The sequence below is a fragment of the Salmo salar genome, chromosome 10 (genome assembly GCF_965601325.2).
Source record: "Salmo salar chromosome 10, fSalSal1, whole genome shotgun sequence".
Taxonomy (NCBI): domain Eukaryota; kingdom Metazoa; phylum Chordata; class Actinopteri; order Salmoniformes; family Salmonidae; genus Salmo; species Salmo salar.
The window spans coordinates 105,058,910-105,083,355 of NC_138300.1; the positions used below are offsets into that span (position 1 = coordinate 105,058,910).

At 45.9% G+C, this 24,446-nt stretch overlaps 1 protein-coding gene across 1 annotated transcript in view; it reads right to left on the reverse strand.

Annotated features, from left to right (window-relative positions):
• The window catches only part of LOC106561440 (zinc finger protein 536), a 44,296-nt gene that overhangs the window by 7,911 nt on the left and 11,939 nt on the right, over positions 1–24,446 (reverse strand). The window contains exons 2-3 of the mRNA XM_045688307.2: positions 13,431–15,277; positions 1,954–3,126 (exon numbers count right to left, since the gene is read on the reverse strand). Of these exons, the coding sequence (XP_045544263.2) occupies positions 1,954–3,126; positions 13,431–15,066 (2,809 nt within the window). The 5' untranslated portion in view covers positions 15,067–15,277. The remainder of the gene's footprint in view (positions 1–1,953; positions 3,127–13,430; positions 15,278–24,446) is intronic.

The window sequence follows — 24,446 nt, forward strand, 5'->3', positions numbered from 1 at the left end:
AATCTGTGCGCACAAATTAATGTGTGTGTGTGTGTGTGTGTGTGTGTGTGTGTGTGTGTGTGTGTGTGTGTGTGTGTGTGTGTGTGCTTGTGTGTGCTTGTGTGTTTCAGGCAGAGATAATGACCATGATGACAGTGGCGGGACTGTGGGGGCCAGAGGAGCTGAATGGTGACGGATGACACAGCGCTGAGCTCTGATGGCACAGAGACAGTGAGTGATGACTGCACATCCTTCCCAGCACTCCACCCTTCATTATCTCTATGGGGAGACCCAGGCACAATGGCAGCCTGCTCTGCCTGCCCTCTCTCTGCCCTTAAACGACATCTGCTCAGAGACAGCCACACTTGCACCTCTCTGTCGCTCCATCTATCTCCATCTATACTCTCTCTCTGTCTCTCATCCTTTCAGTATAGGGTATACACTCAGACAATGAGGTAATGACTCTTCTCCCTTTCAAATCAGGTATTTTCTTTTTCTTTCTTTCATTCTTAGATAATCTATTCTGTATTGATCTACTCATATTCTCCAGGTCTCACGTTTTTTGGGGGGGGAAATAATTGGATTGTATCGCCATCTAGCGGCTGTGATAGGGAGATGCAGTTGCAGGACATTAACCATGAGGGAGGGCTCGATATAAAACAAATGAGCATGCAGACTGGTTCATCCAGGGGTCACCATCTGGCCAATTACCACCGTTGGCACACTGTGTCCGACCTGAACTGTCATTGCACACACATCACACATCACTCCATGTCCACGGTGCCCAGCAATATGTCACTGAGTGACTAGACCTAGACGTACAGTATGGGGACAGAGGGACAGGAAGCAGGTCCTTGACAATGCCACCTGGCCAATATTCAAAACAGGGTAGGCAGAAGCAGTTGGTGTGATGAGAATAATGTCTGACTGACCACCTGCTTGTTGTTTGTAGTTAGAGGGCACTCGCTAGGCTCAATGTCAATTATGTCAACTTTGACTGATGGCTTTCCATCTTAGCTAATGATAGACCCTACTTTAGAGTGCAGTACTGAAGGGGGGTAAGGCATTTACAGTGGGTTTACTTAGTTATCATCTTTCATAATTTCAATACCAAACTATACTAGCGATGCAACTTGTAACTTATTGTAAATAATTGTACAAGTGAACAAAGATAAGTAAAAAAATGTAAACCTTGGATATGTATGACCTGAAGAGGTGAGATGAGTGCAGAAATGTACGTCACTTCAGGAAGTTGTAATATGCATCTAGTATATCTAAGAAAACCATTATTCTGACATACTGTAGCCTATACTTTACCAACAGGAACCATCAATGAGCAAAACACATGTTGTGCCCAAACTGAGTTGACAGACACTTTAATGTCTTTCATACGAGCATATTGTGTGTTTGATATAGTGTTTCTGCATCAGATGAATCAGAATGACGGGGTATCAAGTTGCACTCATAATACATGTATATCATATCAAAGGATCCCAAGTGTCTGAAAGAACTCTCTCTCGAGCCAGGTAATTAAATCGTGCTTTCTGCAGGCGTATCACACAAGATTTAAGCTTCTCCATCAAATGGGTCCCACTGCCAGGGTTATTTGTTACCTATCAGATAGTGAAATTGCATCATCCTCTAAGTGCGGATGTAATCAGTGCCACACACCTGTGACTCCAGTACCCTTGTTTTAGTTCTTCTGAGTTTCACAATCACAAGTGTTCAAACTAACTAGAGTTCGTCAATTTCCTCTGACAAATTGTCTGCTGAGGTAAGCCTATTTTTCTAGTGAAAGAGAGTGTACTAAATATCCAAACATATAGGATAGGATAGTATAGGAAAAGATGACATAAGGGGGCAGGATCCCTACTTGTCCACTAGATGGCAGTGTACTCTCATGTAATGTGGGAAAGAGTTAGGAACCAGAGGTACAGTTGACATCATTCATTGGGCAGAGAGAGGGACACTCACTTGAAGTATCTGCTCTCTCCACTGGCCCTCCCCCTCCACCATTCAAGCACTCTTCATTGTCATTGAGGAACGTGTGATTCTGGCCACTGAAGGACCAGAGGACTGAGAGGTTCCTGTGGGGATGGAGGTAGTGGTGAGGAGTCTGCCCTGGCTTCAACAGCTCCAGAGGAGAGAGGAGAGGCTGGATGACTGACCTGCCCCACTGGCCTTGCTTCTCTTGGGTACACTGAGGGGCATCACTGGGCCCCTGGGGAACGCCAACCATCATCTCTGTCATCTCCTCACTCAGCCCTGCTTCACTGCTGCTACTCTTCATCATCCTCCACTTGTTGAGGTCCTCTTCTTCTTCCTCTTTGTTAAACACAGGTCTCTCCAGTGTACACTCCCCATTGTGAGCTGATGAGTCATTGGTGTGTGCGTCCTCCTGCTCTATAGGCATCTCCAGGTCACTACCAGTGTCAGACCGGGCTGTGTGTTGTCCAGCCTGCAGCCCATTGCTATTGGAGGAGAGGGAGCTGTGCTGCTGGAATAGCCCAGTCAATCCCCCTGAACCAGGCTGTGACGACAGCACCCAGTCTGGCCTGAGCGACAAATCCAGAGGCTCATACTGGGACTTCCTGGTCCTGGGTGTGACTGCAGAGCCACCAGCACCTGCCTCCCCCTCACTGTCCCAGTCACTCCCCCTGACTCCAACACCATACTCCCCCTCAGAGCTCCCCTGTCCTCCCCCGGGAGGGCTGACCCTCCCTCCCCTTGCTCTCCTCTTTCTACCACCTCTCAGAATGCCGGATGTCAGGCCATTGATGAAGGTCTGTATGGATTGATGAAGACCCTGTGGGTTCACACTGTTGTCCTCCATAGCTGGAGGTCCTCCATAGGCCCGGTGTAGGTTCAGATTGGAAGGGTTGGGCAGGTTGGGAGGCCTGTCCATTTGCAGTGTACCTGGGTTTCTCCGGTTCTCATCAGTGCCTTCCATCACACTGTAGAGGCCAGAAGTAGGGCTCCGGTCCTTGGGGCTTGGGGTCTGTGGGGACGAGGGGGCTCTGTTGTCCATGGTGTCCTGGTTCCACTGGGGGTGTTGGTTGGGGTGGTAGCCCTCTAGATGGTAACTGAGAGAGGCTGACTGGGCACTGGTGTAGTCACTGGAGGGACAGCTGTAGGACTTCTCCTTACCTGTTAGAGCCACAAGACAGAACAACAGCGCAGCGTGAATCAGACATCTCCATACCAGTATTTCACATGTAAGTTTCTCTGGATAGTTGTAGACATATGTTATATTTCAGAAACAATTGTCTGACTTGTACAACTAAATCATTGGCATACTGAGAACCAACCTAAAGAACCTGAGCGATTGGATCATCTCAGTGAACTTGGGAAATGTGTGTGTACATATGGCCGCCATTTCTAAACATGAATAATGTGTGCAGGGCCACACAATGCTGAGTTGAATGATTTAAGTTGTGCTCTGCAGTAAATCAGGCTTGTAATCAGCTTTCAGCACAGGCGATACATCATCGCACAGCATGGAGTGTAGAGCACCATACGCAAGGAATATACTCAAAGATGTTAGCAGCAAATAAATGTATATTATTGGCTTATCCCCATAAACTTGGTGAGCAAGTTGGATTGACTTCTCACCTGTAAGGTGTCCATATTAGGCCAAAGTCACATGTCCATGAAACATCTGTCACAGTCATTTGGAGTTGGATGTTTAACTGTCCTAATATCGACAACGTATACATGAACACTTCTCTCCAGGCATCATGTTAGGTTGAACTGTGTTATAACAGCCTTGCCTATAGGGTTACATACAGTGCCACCATGGTGAGTTAGTGCTTGTCTGAGAGACCCTTGATTATGTCCCAAATGGCACCATATTGGCCCAGGGCTCTGGTCAAAAGTAGTGCTCTATATAGGGCATAGGGTGCTATTTGAGACACACCCTTTGCATTCCACCTTCTTTAAGCAGCCCAGCTGTTTCGGTGCCATTCCAATTACTGTAAAAGTCATCTGCCGCTATTAAGCCACAAATATTGGCAGTTTATTGTCCAACACTCTCCTGGCATTTGAAGGTCAGGGCATACATTATACTGGGTCTTTTAGGGATGTGGCGTCTGGGATGGCGAGATAAAGTTACAGCGGCATTCATTTAATTTTGTGCATATTGATGCCTTATTGTTCTTCTTTAATGGATTAATATCTGACTTACAACAGTGATTCATTCCCCTCGGCTGAAAAATCAATTTCATAACACCTTCAGATCAGATCTGACCCTGAGGTAATTCTCCCTGAGGTAAATCTCTCAATCTAATGACCTAAAGTTGTTTCTTATGCTGTCTCCAACTTTAATACCAACACCATCCGTCATTTAATGAGATAAATTATATGGAAAAATAGCCTTTGTTTAAATATTGGAATTTTAAACTACTTAATATACCTAGAGGAGAGAGGAAAATAAATGTATTGAATGGAGCAGATCATAAAACACCACACTAATAGGCTACATTTGGACAGGCAGCCCAATTCTGATATTTTTTACGCAAATTTGGTATTTTGACCAATCACATCAGATCTTTTCACATCAGACCTTCTTCAGAAATGATCTGATTGGTCAAAAGACCAATTACGGAAGAAGAAAAAAAAAGTTCAGAATTGGGCTGCCTTTAAACACAGCCATAGTGAGGTAGAAATCACAGCTGGAGTCACATATTAATGACCTTCAACAACACAGTCAACAATAATTTGTGTGTATGCATGTGTTCAGACAGGACAGTGAGTGGGAAGGAGCCTCCTCAGAAACACCACATCCATTGTCTTTAGTCACAAAAAAACGCCTGCTTAATGGCAGTATTTCAGACAGTTAGGCTGCGTTTAGACAAGCAGCCCAATTCTGATCTTTTTTTCACTAATTGGTATTTTGACCAATCAGAACAAGAGCTGGTGTGAAAGGATCATATGTGATTTGTCAAAAGACCAACGCAGGCATAGATACACTGTCTATCTCAATTAATCAGTGATTTACATACCATGAAATTACCGGCAGGTCTGAAATGCAAAAAAACAGACATATCTGACCTCATCTTTGGCCACTGTCTCTTTCAAAAAACACATTTGCTCGCCAATACCTCCCAGAGCAGCGAAACAACAAAAAGACTCAAGACCCAACTCATCTTCTGTCTTTGGACGGGTGCCATCTTTCTGATTGCCTGGTTCATGCTAACTTAATCAGTTTTAGATTTACTTACACTGACGAGACCCACATTATGAGTAATTTTAGTGCTTAGATTTATCAACCAAACTCCAATTACTGTATCATTACAGGGCCCTGCTTCTCTCACCTAACACAGACGATCAGATAATGAAGTGATGCATATGAGTTATCCAACCTGTGATTAGAAATGCAAAAGAAAACGTCTAATACTGTGCTGTGGCAAAGCATACAGCTGGTAGGGAAAGTGATTCATTTCATATGGAAATACACTCTTTATTCAATCTGTTCACCACCCATGTAAACACACACACATGTGCGCATATACACACACATGCACACACACACATAATTGTTATATTGTAACAGTCTGCGTGCAGTATAAACTAAAGCACCTAAATGACTAAACCTAGGCGGTTTGCTTTAAGATGAAACCGCCTGAGAGGGATATTCACACCCAAGACTGCTGGGGAGAGAGAAAATAGGGGCACCAGATGTTCTTTGATGTTTATAATAGCATATTATTAATATTAATTAGACCACATCGTCAATGACGCATTTGGGACGTTTCCAAGTCAATTAAGCCAAATGGCATTCAGGAGACGTGGAACAATATTTCAAGGCAGGTGTTCACAACTCCCAGGGTAAATCTTTTTATCAGCAGCTAGGAAAACAAGCATTTTGAGCTTAGTTTGAGCCTCATACCTCATATCTGCAATAATAATTAAAAAGAGGATTAAGGGACAAAAATGAGAAGGGGAAGTCAAGCCAACAGGTAATCCGGTTTATAAATCAGAAATCAGCAGTGTTCAAATCTACTTACGTATATAGGCCCAGTTTGTGTATTGAAATAAAAACAGCCATGCTACAACTTAAAGAGATTGTTTAGCGAAATTACATATTTAGATGTTTTATAAACATGTGCTTTTGCTGAACTATCCATTTAAGAATCATCAGATGCCAAGGGTTGTAGGAACTAGAAGTTAGAACGATTAAATACAGTTACACTGATTTCTATCCCCCTAAACATGATCCTTCCTCGTCTCTCTGTAACGTGTAACATCTATACAGTAGAAGTAGTGTGAAGGCCGGAGAAGGAAACAAAGACTAAGTGAGGATGACATCATTACATGGTGTCTGCTCATTGCCCTTGGGGTTAAGAGTTTGAATAGGACTAATGAATAACTGTCAGAGGATTTCAGGCATGTTTGTGTTCCCAATTTAAATCTGGACACTCTGGTGTAGGTCAGAGGCCTCTAACAAGCACATCATTATTCATGATCTAAGATTAGAATTACAGTCAAAGGAAGTTTTTTAATCTGTCTTGATTAGATTTTAAGTGCAGCATTTTCAACACTAGCTAGTAGCCATATGAGTAAACAGACCATAATCTAACACCTTGACACTGTATCTATCGGTCATGTGTGGCTCAGTTGGTAGAGTATGGTGCTTGCAACGCCAGGTTTGTGGGCTCAATTCCCAAGGGGGACCAGTAAACAGAAGGGGGGAAAGTATGAAAATGTATGTAAGTCGCTCTGGATAAAAGCATCTACCAAATGACTAAAATGTAGCAGAGCAGTCACTAACTCTGAACTGTAGCAACTATCCATACTGGGAACATCAATATAATAACTTAATGACTTCATCTGTTTGGCTAGGAATAAAATCAGCCACTTGTTCAGGTGTAATCAATGTGTCTCAAACTGAAACATCTGGCAACAATGGTAATTCCTCACCATCTCCTGAGTTAAAACTACTCCAGCACAGTAAACTTATCCCATTCCTAAAACCCCTCATCAAGACTTGCACTTAGTGCCTGTACGTTCTCCATATGTGTAGGATTTACCTATCTGTCCCGCAGCAGACCTGTGTGTTGAGCTGGGGCCAGCAGCGTGTGATTGTGTTAATTAATCTGTCGTGGAGAGCAGCTGCAGAGGTCTCTGGGATATATTGTCAGAGCAAAACAATGCAGTACTTAAGCCCCTGAGTGAGTCCTCCATTACACAGGAACAAGAGGAGGAGAGGCGAGCTGGGATCCATCATATAAAGAAGCACTAACGCCTGACCTTTAAAATGAATTAGTTTCCATGCTTAATATCGACTCAAATTACACTCTGATACCGAATGTGGCAGCCCAGAATTCAACCGATTCATTCTCAGCAAGCTTTTACAAACATAGCCCTGCAGTATCGGCTGGGTATATGGGCTGGGGACTGGGGAACAGGAGAAGCTGAAAAGTACCAATGATTGTAGCTGTTTTGTAAAGGGCTGGCAAGGATTAACCTTAAAATACTGGTATAAACATGTAAATACAAGTATAAGTAAACAATATGTCAAAAAAACATTTAACAAGATTAGACCTGATCCATTTATCTCTTTTTCACGGTGGATCAAATCCTCCAAAACCGTGTCAGAGACACTGACTCTCACCAAGCCTGCTAGAAGATCAAACCTGGGTTCAAAGACTATTTGAAATCTTTCCAATACTTTGAGTGTTTGCTTTAGTCTGCCTAGAGTGCTCCTGAGCCTGTTGGGAGTGCCCCGTCCTAACCAGTGTAAGAGGTCATTTTCTATAGTAGATGGGTCAGGGCGTGACAGGGGGGTGTTTGTTTGACAGTCTGTGTTGTTATTTCTATGTTGTGGGTTCTAGGTTTTCTGTTTCTATGTCGGGTGTTGTTTGGGGTTGATCTCCAATTGGAGGCAGCTGTTTCTTGTTGCCTCTGATTGGAGATTGTATTTAGGTAGGGGTTTTTCTTATTGTATGCTGTGGGTTGTTAATTGTGAGTAGTGTGTTTTCCTGCTCTGCGTCACGGCTTTATTGTTTTGTATTTTCAAGTTTATTGTATATGGCATTCGGTTTCACGATTCAATAAATTATGTGGAACTACGATCACGCTGCATATTGGTCTGATTCTTCAGAAAGCCCTGACAGAACAACCCACCATAAAAGGACCAAGCGGCGTGAGGAAAAGTACTTGGAGTCGTGGACTTGGTAGGAAATATTAGACGGGAAAGGACCCTGGAGCCAAGCTGGGGAGTATCGTCGCCCGAAGGAGGAACTAGAGGAAGCCAAGAGGGAGCGACGTTACTACAAAGCACTATATCCACCAATAATCAAGGTGGAGAGGCAGCCCAATAACATTTTTTGGGGAGGGGCATAAGGGGAGTTTGTCAACATCAGGGGGGAGCCCTGATTGAACTTCCCGTGCCTATCGGAGAGAGCCGTGGAGCAGACAGAATCCAGTACAGGAGTCAAGCGCGGAGCTCGACGCGAGAATCCGAAGGGAAGTACTGGCAGAAAGAGCACGGCAGAGCGGGCGTGCGGAGGAGCGAGCGATGAGTTACGGTGTGGTGCGCACTATATCGCCCATACGCACTCACAGCCCGGTGCGGTCGATGCAAGCTCCTTGCCGGTGTAGGGCGAAGATGGTCATTGAACCCGGAAAGAGTAGGCCTGCTCAGCATGCCAGGTCTCCAGTTCGCCTACATAGCCCGGTACGTCCTGTTCCTGCTCCCTGCACTCGTCTTGAGGTGCGTGTTGCCAGTCTGCCGCCACCTAAGTCAGTTCCATGCATCAGACCTCCAGTGTGCATACCCAGTCCGGAGTGTCCTGTTCCTGCTCCCTGCACAAGTCCTGAGGTGCGTGTTACCAGTCTGGCGCCACCTAAGTCAGTTCCATGCATCAGACCTCCAGTGTGCATACCCAGTCCGGAGTGTCCTGTTCCTGCTCCCTGCACAAGTCCTGAGGTGCGTGTTACCAGTCTGGCGCCACCTAAGTCAGTACCACGCATCAAGTCTCCAGTACGTATCCATAACCCAGTAAGGCCGGTGTCTGCTTTGAGCACTCGGTCCCCAGTGCGTCTCCCCAGTCCAGTGAGACAGGTTCCTGCTCCACGGTCAGTATGCATCCATAACCCGGTACGGTCGGTGCCTGCTGTGAGCACTCGGCCCTTAGTGCGTCTCCCCAGTCCGGTGAGACCGATCCCTGCTCCACGTAAGAAGCCTCCAGCGACGCTCCTCAGCCCGGAGCCTCCAGCGACGCTCCTCGGCCCGGAGCCTGCAGCGACGCTCCTCGGCCCGGAGCCTCCAGCGACGCTCCTCGGCCCGGAGCCTCCAGCGACGCTCCTCGGCCCGGTGCCTCCAGCGACGCTCCTCGGCCCGGTGCCTCCAGCGACGCTCTACGGTCCTGAGCCTCCAGCGACGGTCTACGGTCCTGAGCCTCCAGCGACGGTCTACGGTCCAGAGCCTCCAGCGACGGTCTACGGTCCAGAGCCTCCAGCGACGGTCTACGGTCCAGAGCCTCCAGCAACGGTCTACGGCCCAGAGCCTTCAGCAGAGATCTACGGCCCAGAGCCTTCAGCGGCGGTCTGCAACCCAGAGCCTTCAGCGGCGGTCTGCAACCCAGAGCCTTCAGCGGAGGTCTATAGCCCAGAGCCTTCAGCGGAGGTCTATAGCCCAGAGCCTTCAGCGGCGGTCTGCAACCCAGAGCCTTTAGAGGCGGTCTGCGACCCAGGGCCGTCAGCGGTGGTCTGCGATCCAGAGCCTTCAGTGGGGGTCTGCGACCCAGGGTCTTCAGCTGAGGTCTATAGCCCAGAGCCTTCAGCGGAGGTCTATAGCCCACAGTCTTCAGCGGAGGTCTGCAGCCCAGAGCCTTCAGCGGTGGCCAGCAGCCCAGATCCTCCAGCGGCGGTCTGCTGCACAGAGTTGCCAGTAATGATTTACAGTCTGATTCTTCCAATAATGATCCACATGTTGGTGTTACAGAAGCGGTGGGATCTGCGAGCAGAACGGGGGTTAAGCCTGGAGCCGGAGCCACCTCCGCTGCTGGAGGATCGGAGGGATAGGAGGGTTCTGGGTTCAGCACCAGAGCCGCCATAGACTTTTGTCGCCCTCCCTACCCTCCCCTTGTGTTTTGGTTGTTGTGTTGGGGGGTTTGTTTTTTTGTTGTTTTTTTGTGTGCAGTCGGTGTCTGCACCTTTGGGGGGGGGGGGGTACTGTCACGTCCTGACCAGTGTAAGAGGTCATTTTCTATAGTAGATGGGTCAGGGCGTGACAGGGGGGTGTTTGTTTGACAGTCTGTGTTGTTATTTCTATGTTGTGGGTTCTAGGTTTTCTGTTTCTATGTCGGGTGTTGTTTGGGGTTGATCTCCAATTGGAGGCAGCTGTTTCTTGTTGCCTCTGATTGGAGATCGTATTTAGGTAGGGGGGTTTCTTATTGTATGCTGTGGGTTGTTAATTGTGAGTAGTGTGTTTTCCTGCTCTGCTTCACGGCTTTATTGTTTTGTATTTTCAATTTATTGTATATGGCATTCGGTTTCACAATTCAATAAAAGATGTGGAACTACGATCATGCTGCGTATTGGTCCGATCCTTCAGAAAGCCCTGACAGGGAGTTTGTATTTTTTTATTGGTTCCAGTGCAACAAGAATTTTTAACCTAGGTCTGTGGAAGATCCAAAATTCTAAGCTAGGGAGGAAAAGAGTAAAATTTATGCTTTAAGCTAAAGGCCCGCAAAAACACTACAGTGAATACTGTATTATTTACAGTTAACTATACAGTAGTAAAAGAAAACTATAGTAATTAATGTAGTGTTTTTGCAGATGGTAGTATTTACTCTAGTGTTTTTGCGAACTGTACTTCCCTATAGTATTTTTGCAGACTATAGTATTTACTATAGTGTTTGTTTTATTATCTTTGACATAGAATTGGAGGATCTCTCTTTCAGGAAACCTACTGGAGAAATACTAAAAGAGCAAATGTTCCATAATCTGTAGGTAGGTAGGTACAGTGCATTCAGAAAGTATTCAGACCTTTTGACTTTTTCCACATTTTGTTAGGTTACAGCCTTATTCTAAAATTGTATAAAAAAAAAAAAAATTAAAACCCTCATCTACACACAATACCCTATAATGACAAAGCAAAAACAGGTTTGGAAAGTTTTGCAAATGTATTAAAAATAAACTGAAATATCACATTTACATAAGTATTCAGACCCTTTACTCAGTACTTCGTTGAAGCACCTTTGGCAGCAATTACAGCCTCAAGTCTTCTTGGGTATGACGCAACAAGTTTGGCACACCTGTATTTGGGGAATTTCTCCCATTCTTCTCAGCAGATCCTCATAAGCTCTGTCAGGTTTGACGGGGAGCGTCACTGCACAGCTATTTTCAGGTCTCTCCAGAGATGTTTGATCGGGTTCAAGTCCGGGCTCTGGCTTGCACACCCAAGGACATTCGGAGACTTGTCCCAAAGCCACTCCTGCATTGTCTTGGCTGTGTGCTTTGGGTCGTTGTCCTGTTGGAAGGTAAACCTTCGCCCCACTCCGACGTCCTGAGCACTCTGGAGCAGGTTTTCATCAAGGATCTCTCTGTACTTTGCTCCGTTCATCTTTGCCTCGATCCTGACTAGTCTCCCAGTCCCTGCCGCTGATCTGTGCCTCGACACAATCTTGTCTCTGCGCTCTACGGACAATTCCTTCGACCTCATGGCTTGGATTTTGCTCTGATATGCACTGTCAACTGAGGGACCTTATGTAGACAGGTGTGTATCATGACACAAGGCGAAACCCAGATACAGACACAGGAGGCAGATGTTTGGAGTCTTATAATGTTCAATATTCCAAAAGGAGTAGGCAAGAGAATGGTAGTGCACAGGCAAAAGGTCAAAACCAGATCAGAGTCCAGGAGGTACAGAGTGGCAGAAAGGCTCGTGGTCAAAGCAGGCAGAATGGTCAGCCAGGCAGGTACAGATTCCAGAACAGGCAAGGGTCAAAACCGGGAGGACTAGAAAAAAGAGAATAGCAAAGGCAGGAGTACGGGGAAAAAAACGCTGGTTGACTTGAAACATACAAGACGAACTGGCACAGAGAGACAGAAAACACAGGGATAAATACACTGGGGAAAACAAGCGACACCTGGAGGGGGTGGAGACAATAACGAGGACAGGTGAAACTGATCAGGGTGTGACGTGTGCTTTTCCAAATCATGTCCAATCAATTGAATTTACCACAGGTGGACTCCAATCAAGTTGTAGAAACATCAAGGATGATCAATGGAAACAGGATGTACCTGAGCTCAATTTCGAGTCTCATAACAAAGGGTCTGAATACTTATGTAATAAGGTATTTCTGTTTTGCATTTTTAATAAATCTGCAAACATTTCTAAAAACCTGTTTCTCACTTATGGATGGCACAAACTGAGATATGGGGGAGGGGAATGGGCAGAGTATATGCAAATTGAATACTGTAGCATTATACTGTAATACTGTAGTTTTTTATAGTTAAAAAAGTTAGTGTTTTTGCAGACTGTAGTGTTTCTGTAGACATTACTGTAGTATTTACTACAGTGTTTTTATTGCTGATAATACTGCAGTATTTACTATAGTATTCTACAGTATACTACAACATTCTATAGTAAGTACTACACATGATTGAGGGATACTACAGTGTGTAGAATAGCATTCTACAGTTTACTATAGAATTCTATAGTAAGTACTGTAGTATTCTATAGTAACATTTAGTATTTCTTCATGTGAGGCAGCTATTTAGAATCCAGACAATGTGTAACTTAACAGGATGCTATGACAAGAAAAGCATGCGCCAAGGGAGTCAAATCATCAAAATCACCAGGTGGAACAGAATACTATCAATAAAAATACCAGGTGGTATATATCAAATAATTAAAAACACCAGATGGCATGCATTAACATCTTGCGCCCCATAGGCAAGGGTTGGGGTGGCGATGGGACTGATATAAAATAATGGAGGCTAATTATCTGTAGCATTCAACATGACAGCATTAAAGTTAATAAGAAAAGAAAGGACTTTATCCAAGCAACAAATATAACCGATTATATTTGTTGCTTGGATATGCTGATCTACTGACCCTGTGCTTCAAGGCAAGTCCACCTGAGTACATTAGTGAAGTTTAGCCAAAGGCATAGTTTTATCTCCTGATGGAACAGCACGGTTGTATTCCATACTAGTCTGTGCATGGGAGGGATAGCAAATTGTTTACATCTGAAACTAATGGCATATTTATGGAATTTCTCAAACATCCTATCTATATAAATGTGCCCAAGTCATCATGTGCTGGTCATCCATTTGACCTTGACCATGGATCTGAGGATACATCAATTACTGTAGAATATTGACCATAGAATATAGAATACACATAGTAGATGGACCTATGACAAATAATTGAGAACTGGAAACAACAATATCTAAAACAATATGCAACCATTGAGTTGTAAGTAAAGACAGTTATGTACCTGAGACTGAGGAGGGTAGGCTGCTGTTATCCTGGGTACTGCCAGTCTGAGAGAGGCCTGGTCCTATGGAGCTCTCCTCCAAGATATGGCTCAGTCCTGGGCTACTACTCCTACTAATAGCCTGGGTCTCTGGGTTGCACGCAGGCGTTCGTCGCTCATCTGACACCCTCCACCCAGCATGGTAGGCCCGCTGCTGTTCTTTAGCTGTGTATAGGTCCACCTGATCTACAGCCAGTCCTGGTGCCATGACCTGCCAGCCTGGGTAGCTTTTGAGGTTGTTTCTCTCGTTGGCAGGAGCTTGTGGTTGATACTCCACATTGCTCGAACTCAGGAGAGGCACCAGATGATTCAAACCCAACAAAGAGTGATTATTATCACCCTCCGTCAGTGAATCGTGTCCTGGTGCCAGCATCTTACCCAGCATCTCCTTCACCTTCATCCCGATGCCTGCTGTGGCAAGGATCTGCTGGAACTCCGACTGGCCCGCTTTCTCTGCAGAGAGGAACCTGCTGTGGAGGCTTGAGATGTACTGGGAGTAGAGGTTTGTGTAGTGGGCGTCCTGGGCTACTCTAGCCATGCTAACAGATACCTGAGGGTCAGCAGGAAGCTGCTTGGTCTTAGCAGACAGCTTGTTGAGGTGGACCTTCATGTGGTTCTTGAGGAACCAGGCTTCTTTGAAGCGCCGGCTACAGATCTGGCAGCAGTGCTCGAATGAGTCCTTGTGCTTCCGCATGTGTCCCTTGAGGAACCAGGCCTGGCTGAAGATCTGACCACACACCTTGCAGGGGAACTCCCCACCAGGGGGCTTCAAGCCCCGACCGCTGCCCACGGCGGAACTCTGATTTTGGGCTGACACGGAGGTGATGTGGGCCGTCTCCACGTGGCTGATGAGCTCCTCCTCCTGGGAGGCTGCGTACTCACACAGGGTGCACTTGTATGGCTTGTGGAGGATACGGATGTGGCGCTCCAGCTCCTGCTGCTTCCTGAACTTTCCTTTGCAGAAGGAGCAGCGGAACCCTGCGGAAGGCTGAGCCTGTGTGTGATCCTCCTGGCCTGTGGTGGTCATCTTGGGGGAGACAGATGGCAGTGAAAGGGTCTCCACAGGGCCAGGGCCTGTGCAAGTCAAGGGGAGCTGGGTGGTGGTGGTAGAAGCAGGCTGGGGCTGCTGGAGATGGGGATGGGGGATGTGGGGTGGTGGTGGCTGGGTCAGACCACCTATACCACCCCTGATGTGCCTGTCCCTCAGGATGGCCCTCTCCTCCAGCTCGTGGAGCAGCCTGTTCTCCTCTCTGATCCGGCCACGGCCTTTCCCAAGGTTGCCCTGTTTGTGAGTGCGTAAGTGGATCTTGAGGTTGCCCTTCTGCGCTGCCCTGTGGTCACAGTAAGGGCACTTAAAGGGCTTCTCGCCTGTGTGCGTGCGCATGTGCAGCGACAAGATGCTGTTGAAGCGGAAGCGCTTGCCACACAGTGGGCACGGGTACTTCCTGTTCTTGTGCATGTCTTCCTGGGTGACATTGACATGGGTCATGTGACCCTGGTTCTGGACCCTTAGGAACTGTGGAAGGTGGTCCACCCTCCCATTGATGCCATTTAGAACCCTGGCTGAATCCATCAGCTGATTGGCTAGCAGTGCCATCTGGCCCCTTCAGTGTGACTACCCTCGTCCAATGGCGTGGTGGCTTTCTATACTCAGGGATCTGTGGACTGTTACAGTGTGGAGGTCAGGGATTGGATGTCCCAGAGTCCTTCAGAAGGTTCTGCTTGTGGTTGATGGTATAGTAACCTTTGACACCTTTTCCTCAGAGAGGGGAGTTGGAGACACCTTTGCACATAATAGAGACTTCCACCTAAAAGAGAGAAAGGAAAAAGATACATAAGGCATGCACATGAACATGAACAATTAGTGCAATGGAGCCCTCATATTACATACATTTAAAGAAAACTCAAAGTAAAAAATATGAAATATTCAACAACAACAACAAAAAGATTAGATGGAAATGTCCCAGTTAAACTTTCAATGCCTTCCGAAAGAATTCAGACCACTTGACTTTTTCCACATTTTGTTACGTTACAGCCTTATTCTAAAATTCATTCAATAGTTTTTTTCCCCTCATCAATCTACACGTAATCGAGTGTTCTTGCGTAAGACGCTACAAGCTTGGCACACCTGTATTTGGGTTTTTTCTCCCATTCTTCTTTGCAGATCCTCTTAAGCTCCTGCGTTGTGGCTGTGTGCTTAAGCACAAGATGGCGCCGACAGAGATGGCAGCATCACTTCAAGTCCTTAGGAAACTGTGCAGTATTTAGTTTTTTTATCTATAATTTCTTACATTGTTAGCCCAGAAAACCTTACGCGTTATTACATACAGCCGGGAAGAACTTACCAGCACAATCAGCACTACGACCAGGAATACGACTTTCCCAAAGCGGATCCTTTGTCTGCACCTTCCAGGGCATTTGAACTGATTCCAGAGGCTGACCCAAAACAATGGAGTCGGAGGAGAAGGTGCCGGAACAGTCTTCTTGTAAGGCTTTGGATGAGCGCACATCACCCTCTGCTTCCGAGTATATTCCTCGCTAATGACCAGGGCAAGAGTTGCTTTCCAAAGAGATATCCGGGATTGTAACATACTCTGTTTCACAGAGACATGGCTAGCTGGGGACATGCTGTCAGAGTCCGTACAGCGCATCGCGCCGACAGGAACAAACATCTCTCTGGTAAGAAGAAGGGCATGGGTGTATGTTTCATGATTAACGACTCATGGTGTAATTGTAACATACAAGAACTCAAGTCCTTTTGTTCACCTGACCTAGAATTCCTCACAATCAAATGCCGGTTATCGTCACAGCCGTGTATATCACCCCGCAAGCGGATACCAAGATGGCCATCAAGGAACTTCACTGGCCTATATGCAAACTGGAAACCATATACCCTGAGGCTGCATTTATTGTAGCTGGGGATTTTAACAGAGCTAATCTGAGAACAAGGCTACCTAAATTCTATCAGCATATCGATTGCAGTACATGAGTGAGTAACACACTCGACCACTGCTACTCTAACTTCCGCAATGCATACAAGGCCCTCCCCCGCCCTCCTTTTGGCAAATCTGACCATGACTCCATTTTGTTGCTCCCCTCCTATAGGCAGAAACTAAAACAGGAAGAGCCAGTGTTTAGGTCTATCCAAAGCCGGTCTGACCAATCGGATTCCACGCTTCAAGATTGCTTTGATAACGTCAACTGGGATATGTTCCGGGTAGCCTCAGACAATAACATTAACGTATACGCTGACTCGGTGAGCGAGTTTATAAGGAAGTGTATAGGAGATGTTGTACCCACTGTGACTATAAAAACCTTCCCAAATCAGAAAAAGTGGATTGATGGCAGCATTCACGCAAAACTGAAAGCACGAACCGCCACATTTAATCATGGCAAGGCGACTGGAAACATGACCGAATACAAACAGTGTAGTTATTTCCTCCGTAAGACAATCAAACAAACAAAGCGTCATTACAGAGACAAAGTGGAGTCGCAATTCAACGGCTCAAACACGAGACGTATGTGGCAGGGTCTACAGACAATCACGGATTACAAAAAGAAAACCAGCCCCGTCACAGACATCGACATCTAGCTCCCAGACAAATTAAACAACTTCTTTGCGCGCTTTGAGGACAATACAGTGCTACCGACACGGCCCGCTACCCAAGACTGTGGGCTCTCCTTCTCCGTGGCCGACGTGAGTAAAACATTTAAACATGTTAACCCTCGCAAGGCTGCCGGCCCAGACGGCATCCCTAGCCGCATCCTCAGAGCATGCGCAGACCAGCTGGCTGGTGTGTTTACCGACATATTCAATCAATCGCTATCCCAGTCTGCTATCCCCACATCCTTCAAGATGGTCACCATTGTTCCTGTTCCCAAGAAAGCTAAGGTAACTGAACTAAATGACCATCGCCTCATAGCACTCACTTCTTTCATCATGAAGTGCTTTGAGAGACTAGTCAAGGATCATATCACCCCCACCCTACCTATCACCCTAGACCCACTCCAATTTCCTTACCGCCCCAATAGGTCCACAGACAATGCAATCAAGATCACACTGCACACTGCCCTATCCCATCTGGACAAGAGGAATACCTATTTAAGAATGCTTCATTGACTACAGCTCAGCATTCAACACCATAGTACCCTCCAAACTCATCATTAAGCTTGAGACCCTGAGTCTCGACCCCACCCTGTGCAACTAGGTCCTGGACTTCCTGACGGGCCGCCCCCAGGCGATGAAGGTAGGAAACAACATCTCAACTTCGCTGATCCTCAACACTGGGGCCCCACAAGGGTGCGTTCTCAGCCCTCTCCTGTAATCCCTGTTCACCCATGACTGCGTAGCTATGCACGCCTCCAACTCAATCATCAAGTTTGCAGACGACACTACAGTGTTAGGCTTGATTACCAACAATGACAAGACAGCCTACAGGGAGGAAGTGAGGGCCCTCAGAGTGTGATGTCAGGGAAATAACCTCTCACTCAACGTCAGCAAAACAAAAGAGATGATCGTGGACTTCAGGAAACAGCAAAGGGAGCCCCCCCCCCATCCACATCGATGGGACAGCAGTGGAGAAGGTGGAAAGTTTTAATTTCCTCGACAAACTGAAATGGTCCACGCACACAGACAGTGTAGTGACGAAGGCGCAAGAACCCTCACTAACTTTTACAGGTGCACAAATGAGAGCATCCAGTCGGGCTGTATCACAGCCTGGTATGGCAATGGCACCGCCCACAAACGCAGGGCTTTCCAGATGGTGGTGCGGTCTACACAACGCATCACCGGGGGCAAACTACCTGCCCTCCAGGACACCTATAACACCGATGTCATGGGAAGGCAAAAAAGATCATCAAGGACAATAACCACCCGAACTACAAACAATAGTACGCAAGTATAAACACCATGGGACCATGCAGCCGTCATACAGCTCAGTAAGGAGATGCGTTCTGTCTCCTAGAGATGAATGTACTTTGATGCAATAAGTGCAAATCAATCCCAGAACAACAGCAACGGACCTTGTTAAGATGCTGGAGGAAACAGGTACAAAAGTATCTATAACCACAGTAAAACGAGTCCTATATCGACATAACCTGAAAGGACGCTCAGCAAGGAAGAAAACCACCATAAAAAAAGCCAGACTACGGTTTGCAACTGCACATGGGGACAAAGATCGTACTTTTTGGAGAAATGTCCTCTGGTCTGATGAAACAAAAATAGAACTGTTTGGCCATAATGACCATCGTTATGTTTGGATGAAAAAGGGGGAGGCTTGCAAGCCGAAGAACACCATCCCAACCGTGAAGCACGGGGGTGGCAGTATCATGTTGTGGGGTTGCTTACTGCAGGAGGTACTGGTGCACTTCACAAAATAGATGGCATCATAAGGTAGGAAAATGATGTGGCTATATTGAAGCAACATCTCAAGACATCAGTCAAGAAGTTAAAGCTTGGTCGCAAATGGGTCTTCCAAATGGACAATGACCCCAAGAATACTTCCAAAGTTGTGGCAAAATGGCTTAAGGACAACAAAGTCAAGGTATTGGAGTGGCCATCACAAAGCCCTGACCTCAATCCTATAGAAAATGTGTGGGCAGAACTGAAAAAGCATGTGCGAGCAAGGAGGCCTAGAAACCTGACTCAGTTACACCAGCTCTGTCAGGAGGAATGGGCAAAAATGTACCCACCTTATTGTGGGAAGCATGTGGAAGGCTACCCAAAACGTTTGACCTCAGTTAAACAATTTAAAGGCAATGCTACCAAATACTAATTGAGTGTATGTAAACTTCTGACCCACTGGGAATGGGATGAAAGAAATAAAAGCTGAAAGAAATTATATTCTCTACTGTTATTCTGACATTTCACATTCTTAAAATAAAGTGGTGATCCTAACTGACCTAAGACAGGGAATTGTTACTTGGATTAAATGTCAGGAATTGTGAAAAACTGAGTTTAAATGTATTTGATTAAGGTGTATGTAAACTTCCGACTTCAACTGTATATACTGTATACTGTATCCTTCACTATCTATTCTTTATTATCTATTTTATCTTAGCCGCTCTGTCACTGCTCATCCATATATTTTATACTTGTATAATATCATCCCATTCTTTTATTAGATTGTGTGTATTAGGTTTTGTTGTGGAATTTGTTAGAAATTAGGATTTTGCTGTGGAATTGTTAGATATTACCTGTTAGATAGTGCTGCACTGTCAGATCTAGAAGCATACGCATTTCGCTACACTCGCAATAACATCTGCTAACCATGTGTATGTGACCAATAAAATTTGATTTGATTTGATTTGCTTAGCGTCGTTGTCCTGTTGGAAGGTAAACCTTCTCCCCAGTCTGAGGTCATGAGTGCTCTGGAACAAGTTTTCCTCAAGGGTCTCTCTGTACTTCGCTCCGTTCATCTTTGCCTCGATCCTGACTTGTCTCCCAGTCCCTGCCGCTGAAAAAAATCCCCACAGTATGATGTTGCCACCACCATGCTTCACGGTAGGGAGGGTGCCAGGTTTCCTCCAGATGTGACGCTTGGCATTCAGGCCAAAGAGTTCAATCTTGGTTTCATTAGATCAGACAATCTTGTTTCTCATGCTCTGAGAGTCTTTAGGTGTCTTTTGCCAAACTCCAAGCGGACTGTCATGTGACTTTTACTGAGGAGTGGCTTCCGTCTGGCCACTCTACGATAAAGGCCTAATTGGTGGAGTGCTGCAGAGATGGTTGTCCTTCTGGAAGTTTCTCCCATCTCCACAAAGGAACTCTAGAGCTCTTTCAGAGTGACCATCTGGTTCTTGGTTACCTCCCTGACCAAGGCCCTTCTCCCCCAATTGCTAAGTTTGACCGGGCGGCCAGCTCTAGGAAGAGTCTTGGTGGTTCCAAACTTCTTCAATTTAAGAATGGTGGAGGCCACTGTGTTCTTGGGGCCCTTCAATGCTGCAGAAATGTTTTGGTACCCTTCCCCAGATTTGTGCCTCGACACAATCCTGTCTCTGAGCTCTACGGACAATTCAAGACTATCTTACCAACAGGATATTGAAAACTGTAATATCATTTGTTTCACTGAGTCGTGGCTGAACGAAGACACAGATATTATAGAAAAAAACACATACAAAGCTCAACCTCGCCCTCCATTTGACAAATCTGACCATATTTTTATCCTCCTGATTCCTGTTTACAAGCAAAAACTAAAGCAGGAAGTACCAGTGTGACCGTATGTACATATCCCAACCAGAAGCAATGGATAACAGGCAACATCCGCACCGAGCTAAAGGCTAGAGCTGCATCTTTCAAGGAGCGGGACACTAATCCGGACTCTTATTAGAAATCCCGCTATGCCCTCCAACGAACCATCAAACAGGCAAAGGGAAAATACAGGACTAAGATTGAATCCTGCTACACTGGCTCTGACGCTCCTCGGATGTGGCAGGGCTTGGAAACTATTATGGACTACAAAGGGAAACCCAGCCATGAGCTGCCCAGTGACGCGAGCCTACCAGACGAGCCAAATGCCTTTTATGCTCGCTTTGAGGCAAGCAACACTGAAACATGCATGAGAGCACCAGCTGTTCCGAATGACTGTGTGATCACGCTCTCCGTAGTCGATGTGAGCAAGACCTTTAAACATTCACAAGACCGCGGGGCCAGACGGATTACCCGAACGTGTACTCAGAGCATGTGCGGACCAACTGGCAAGTGTCTTCAATGGCATTTTCAACCTCTTCCTGACCGAGTCTGTAATTGCTAAACGTTTCAAACAGACCACCATAGTCCCTGTGCCCATGAAAGTGAAGGTAATCTGCCTAAATGACTACCGCCCTGTAGCACTCACGCCAGTAGCCATGAAGTGCTTTGAAAGGCTGGTCATGGCTCACATCATCCCGAAAACCCCAGATCATTTTGAGCCTGTAATCGAGCCCACAAATTCTGATGCTCCAGAACTAGTCTAAAGAAGGCCAGTTTTATTGCTTCTTTAATCAGGACAACATTTTTCAGCTGTGCTAACATAAGTGCAAAAGGGTTTCTAACACTCAACTAGCCTTTTAAAATGATAATGAAAATTGGAACACTAGAACACAGGAACACAGTTCCATTGGAACACAGGAGTGATGGTTGCTGATAATGTGCATCTATACGCCTATGCAGATATTCCATAAAAAATCTGCCATTTCCAGCAACAAAAGTCATTAACAACATTAACAATGTCTACACTGTATTTCTGATCAATTTGATGTTATTTTAATGGACAAAAATGTTTATTTTCTTTCAAAAACAAGGACAAGTCTAAGTGACCCCAAACTTTTGAAAGGTAGTGTATGTGCTGGGCGGTGTCAGAAATTGTCAAAGACTCCAGTCACCCAAGTCATAGACTGTGTTCTCTCTGCTACCGCACGACAAGTGGTACCGGAGCGCCAAGTCTAGGTGCAAAAGGCTCCTTAACAGCTTCTACCCCCAAGCGATAAAACTGCTGAACAATTAATCAAATGGCCACCAAATGGACTATTTACATTGACCCACCCATTTATTTTACAGTGCTGCTACTCACTGTTTATTATCTATGCATAGTCACTTCACCCCTACCTACATGTACAAATTACCTCGATTAAGCTGTACCCCCGCACATTGACTCGGTACCGGTACCTCCTGTACATAGCCTCGTCATTGTTATTTTATTGTGTTAAAAAGTTATTACATTTTTTACTTTAGTTACTTTAGCAAATATTTTCATAACTCTATTTCTTGAACTGCATTGTTGATTAAGGCTTGTAAGTAAGCAGTTCACGTATACAACACCTGTTTTATTCGGCACGTGACAAATAAAACTGTATTTGATTTGATTTGAATTCCTTCGACCTCATGTCTTGGTTTTTGCTCTGACATGCACTGTCAACTGAAGGGACCTTATATAGATAGGTGTGTTCCTTTCCAAATCATGTCCAATGAATTGGATTTACCACAGGTGGACTCCAATCAGGTTGTAGAAACATCTCAAGAATGATCAGAGGAAGCACCTGTGCTCAAATTCGAGTCTCATAGCAAAGGCTCTGAATACTTATGTAAAGGTATATCTGTGTTTTTTCAATCTAAAAACCTGTTTTCGCCTTGTTGTTATGGGGTATTGTGTGTAGATTGTAACAAAAATATATACACTGCTCAAAAAATAAAGGGAACACTTAAACAACACAATGTAACTCCAAGTCAATCACACTTCTGTGAAATCAAACTGTCCACTTAGGGAGCAACACTGATTGACAATAAATTTCACATGCTGTTGTGCAAATGGAATAGACAAAGGGTGGAAATTATAGGCAATTAGCAAGACACCCCCAATAAAGGAGTGGTTCTGCAGGTGGGGACCACAGACCACTTCTCAGTTCCTATGCTTCCTGGCTGATGTTTTGGTCACTTTTGAATGCTGGCGGTGCTTTCACTCTAGTGGTAGCATAAGACAGAGTCTACAACCCACACAAGTGGCTCAGGTAGTGCAGCTCATCCAGGATGGCACATCAATGCGAGCTGTGGCAAGAAGGTTTGCTGTGTCTGTCAGCGTAGTGTCCAGAGCATGGAGGCGCTACCAGGAGACAGGCCAGTACATCAGGAGACATGGAGGAGGCCGTAGGAGGGCAACAACCCAGCAGCAGGACCGCTACCTCTGCCTTTGTGCAAGGAGGAGCAGGAGGAGCACTGCCAGAGCCCTGCAAAATGACCTCCAGCAGGCCACAAATGTGCATGTGTCTGCTCAAACGGTCAGAAACAGACTCCATGAGGGTGGTATGAGGGCCCGACGTCCACAGGTGGGAGTTGTGCTTACAGCCCAAACACCGTGCAGGACGTTTGGCATTTGCCAGAGAACACCAAGATTGGCAAATTCGCCACTGGCGCCTTGTGCTCTTCACAGATGAAAGCAGGTTCACACTGAGCACGTGACAGATGTGACAGAGTCTGGAGACTCCGTGGAGAACGTTCTGCTGCCTGCAACATCCTCCAGCATGACCGGATTGGCGGTGGGTCAGTCATGGTGCGGGGTGGCATTTCTTTGGGGGGCCGCACAGCCCTCCATGTGCTCGCCAGAGGTAGCCTGACTGCCATTAGGTACCGAGATAAGATCCTCAGACCCCTTGTGAGACCATATGCTGGTGCGGTTGGCCCTGGGTTCCTCCTAATGCAAGACAATGCTAGACCTCATGTGGCTGGAGTGTGTCAGCAGTTCCTGCAAGAGGAAGGCATTGATGCTATGGACTGGCCCTCCCGTTCCCCAGACCTGAATCCAATTGAGCACATCTGGGACATCATGTCTCGCTCCATCCACCAACGCCACGTTGCACCACAGACTGTCCAGGAGTTGGCGGATGCTTTAGTCCTGGTCTGGGAGGAGATCCCTCAGGAGACCATCCGTCACCTCATCAGGAGCATGCCCAGGCGTTGTAGGGAGGTCATACAGGCACGTGGAGGCCACACACACTACTGAGCCTCATTTTGACTTGTTTTAAGGACATTACATCAAAGTTGGATCAGCCTGTGGTGTGGTTTTCCACTTTAATTTTGAGTGTGACTCCAAATCCAGACCTCCATGGGTTGATAAATTGGATTTCCATTGATTATTTTTGTGTGATTTTCTTGTCAGCACATTCAACTATGTAAAGAAAAAAGTATTTAATAAGATTATTTCTTTCATTCAGATCTAGGATGTGTTGTTTAAGTGTTCCCTTTATTTTTTTGAGCAGTATATATTTAATCCATTTTAATCCAACTCTCCTTCCGTAGCCTCCAACTGCTCTTAAATACAAGTAAAACTAAATGCATGATCTTCAACCGATCGCTGCCCGCACCTGCCCGCCCGTCCAGCAGCACTACTCTGGACGGTTCTTACTTAGAATATGTGGACAACTACAAATACCTAGGTGTCTGGTTAGACTGTAAGCTCTCCTTCCAGACTCACATCAAACATCTCCAATCTAAAGTTAAATCTAGAA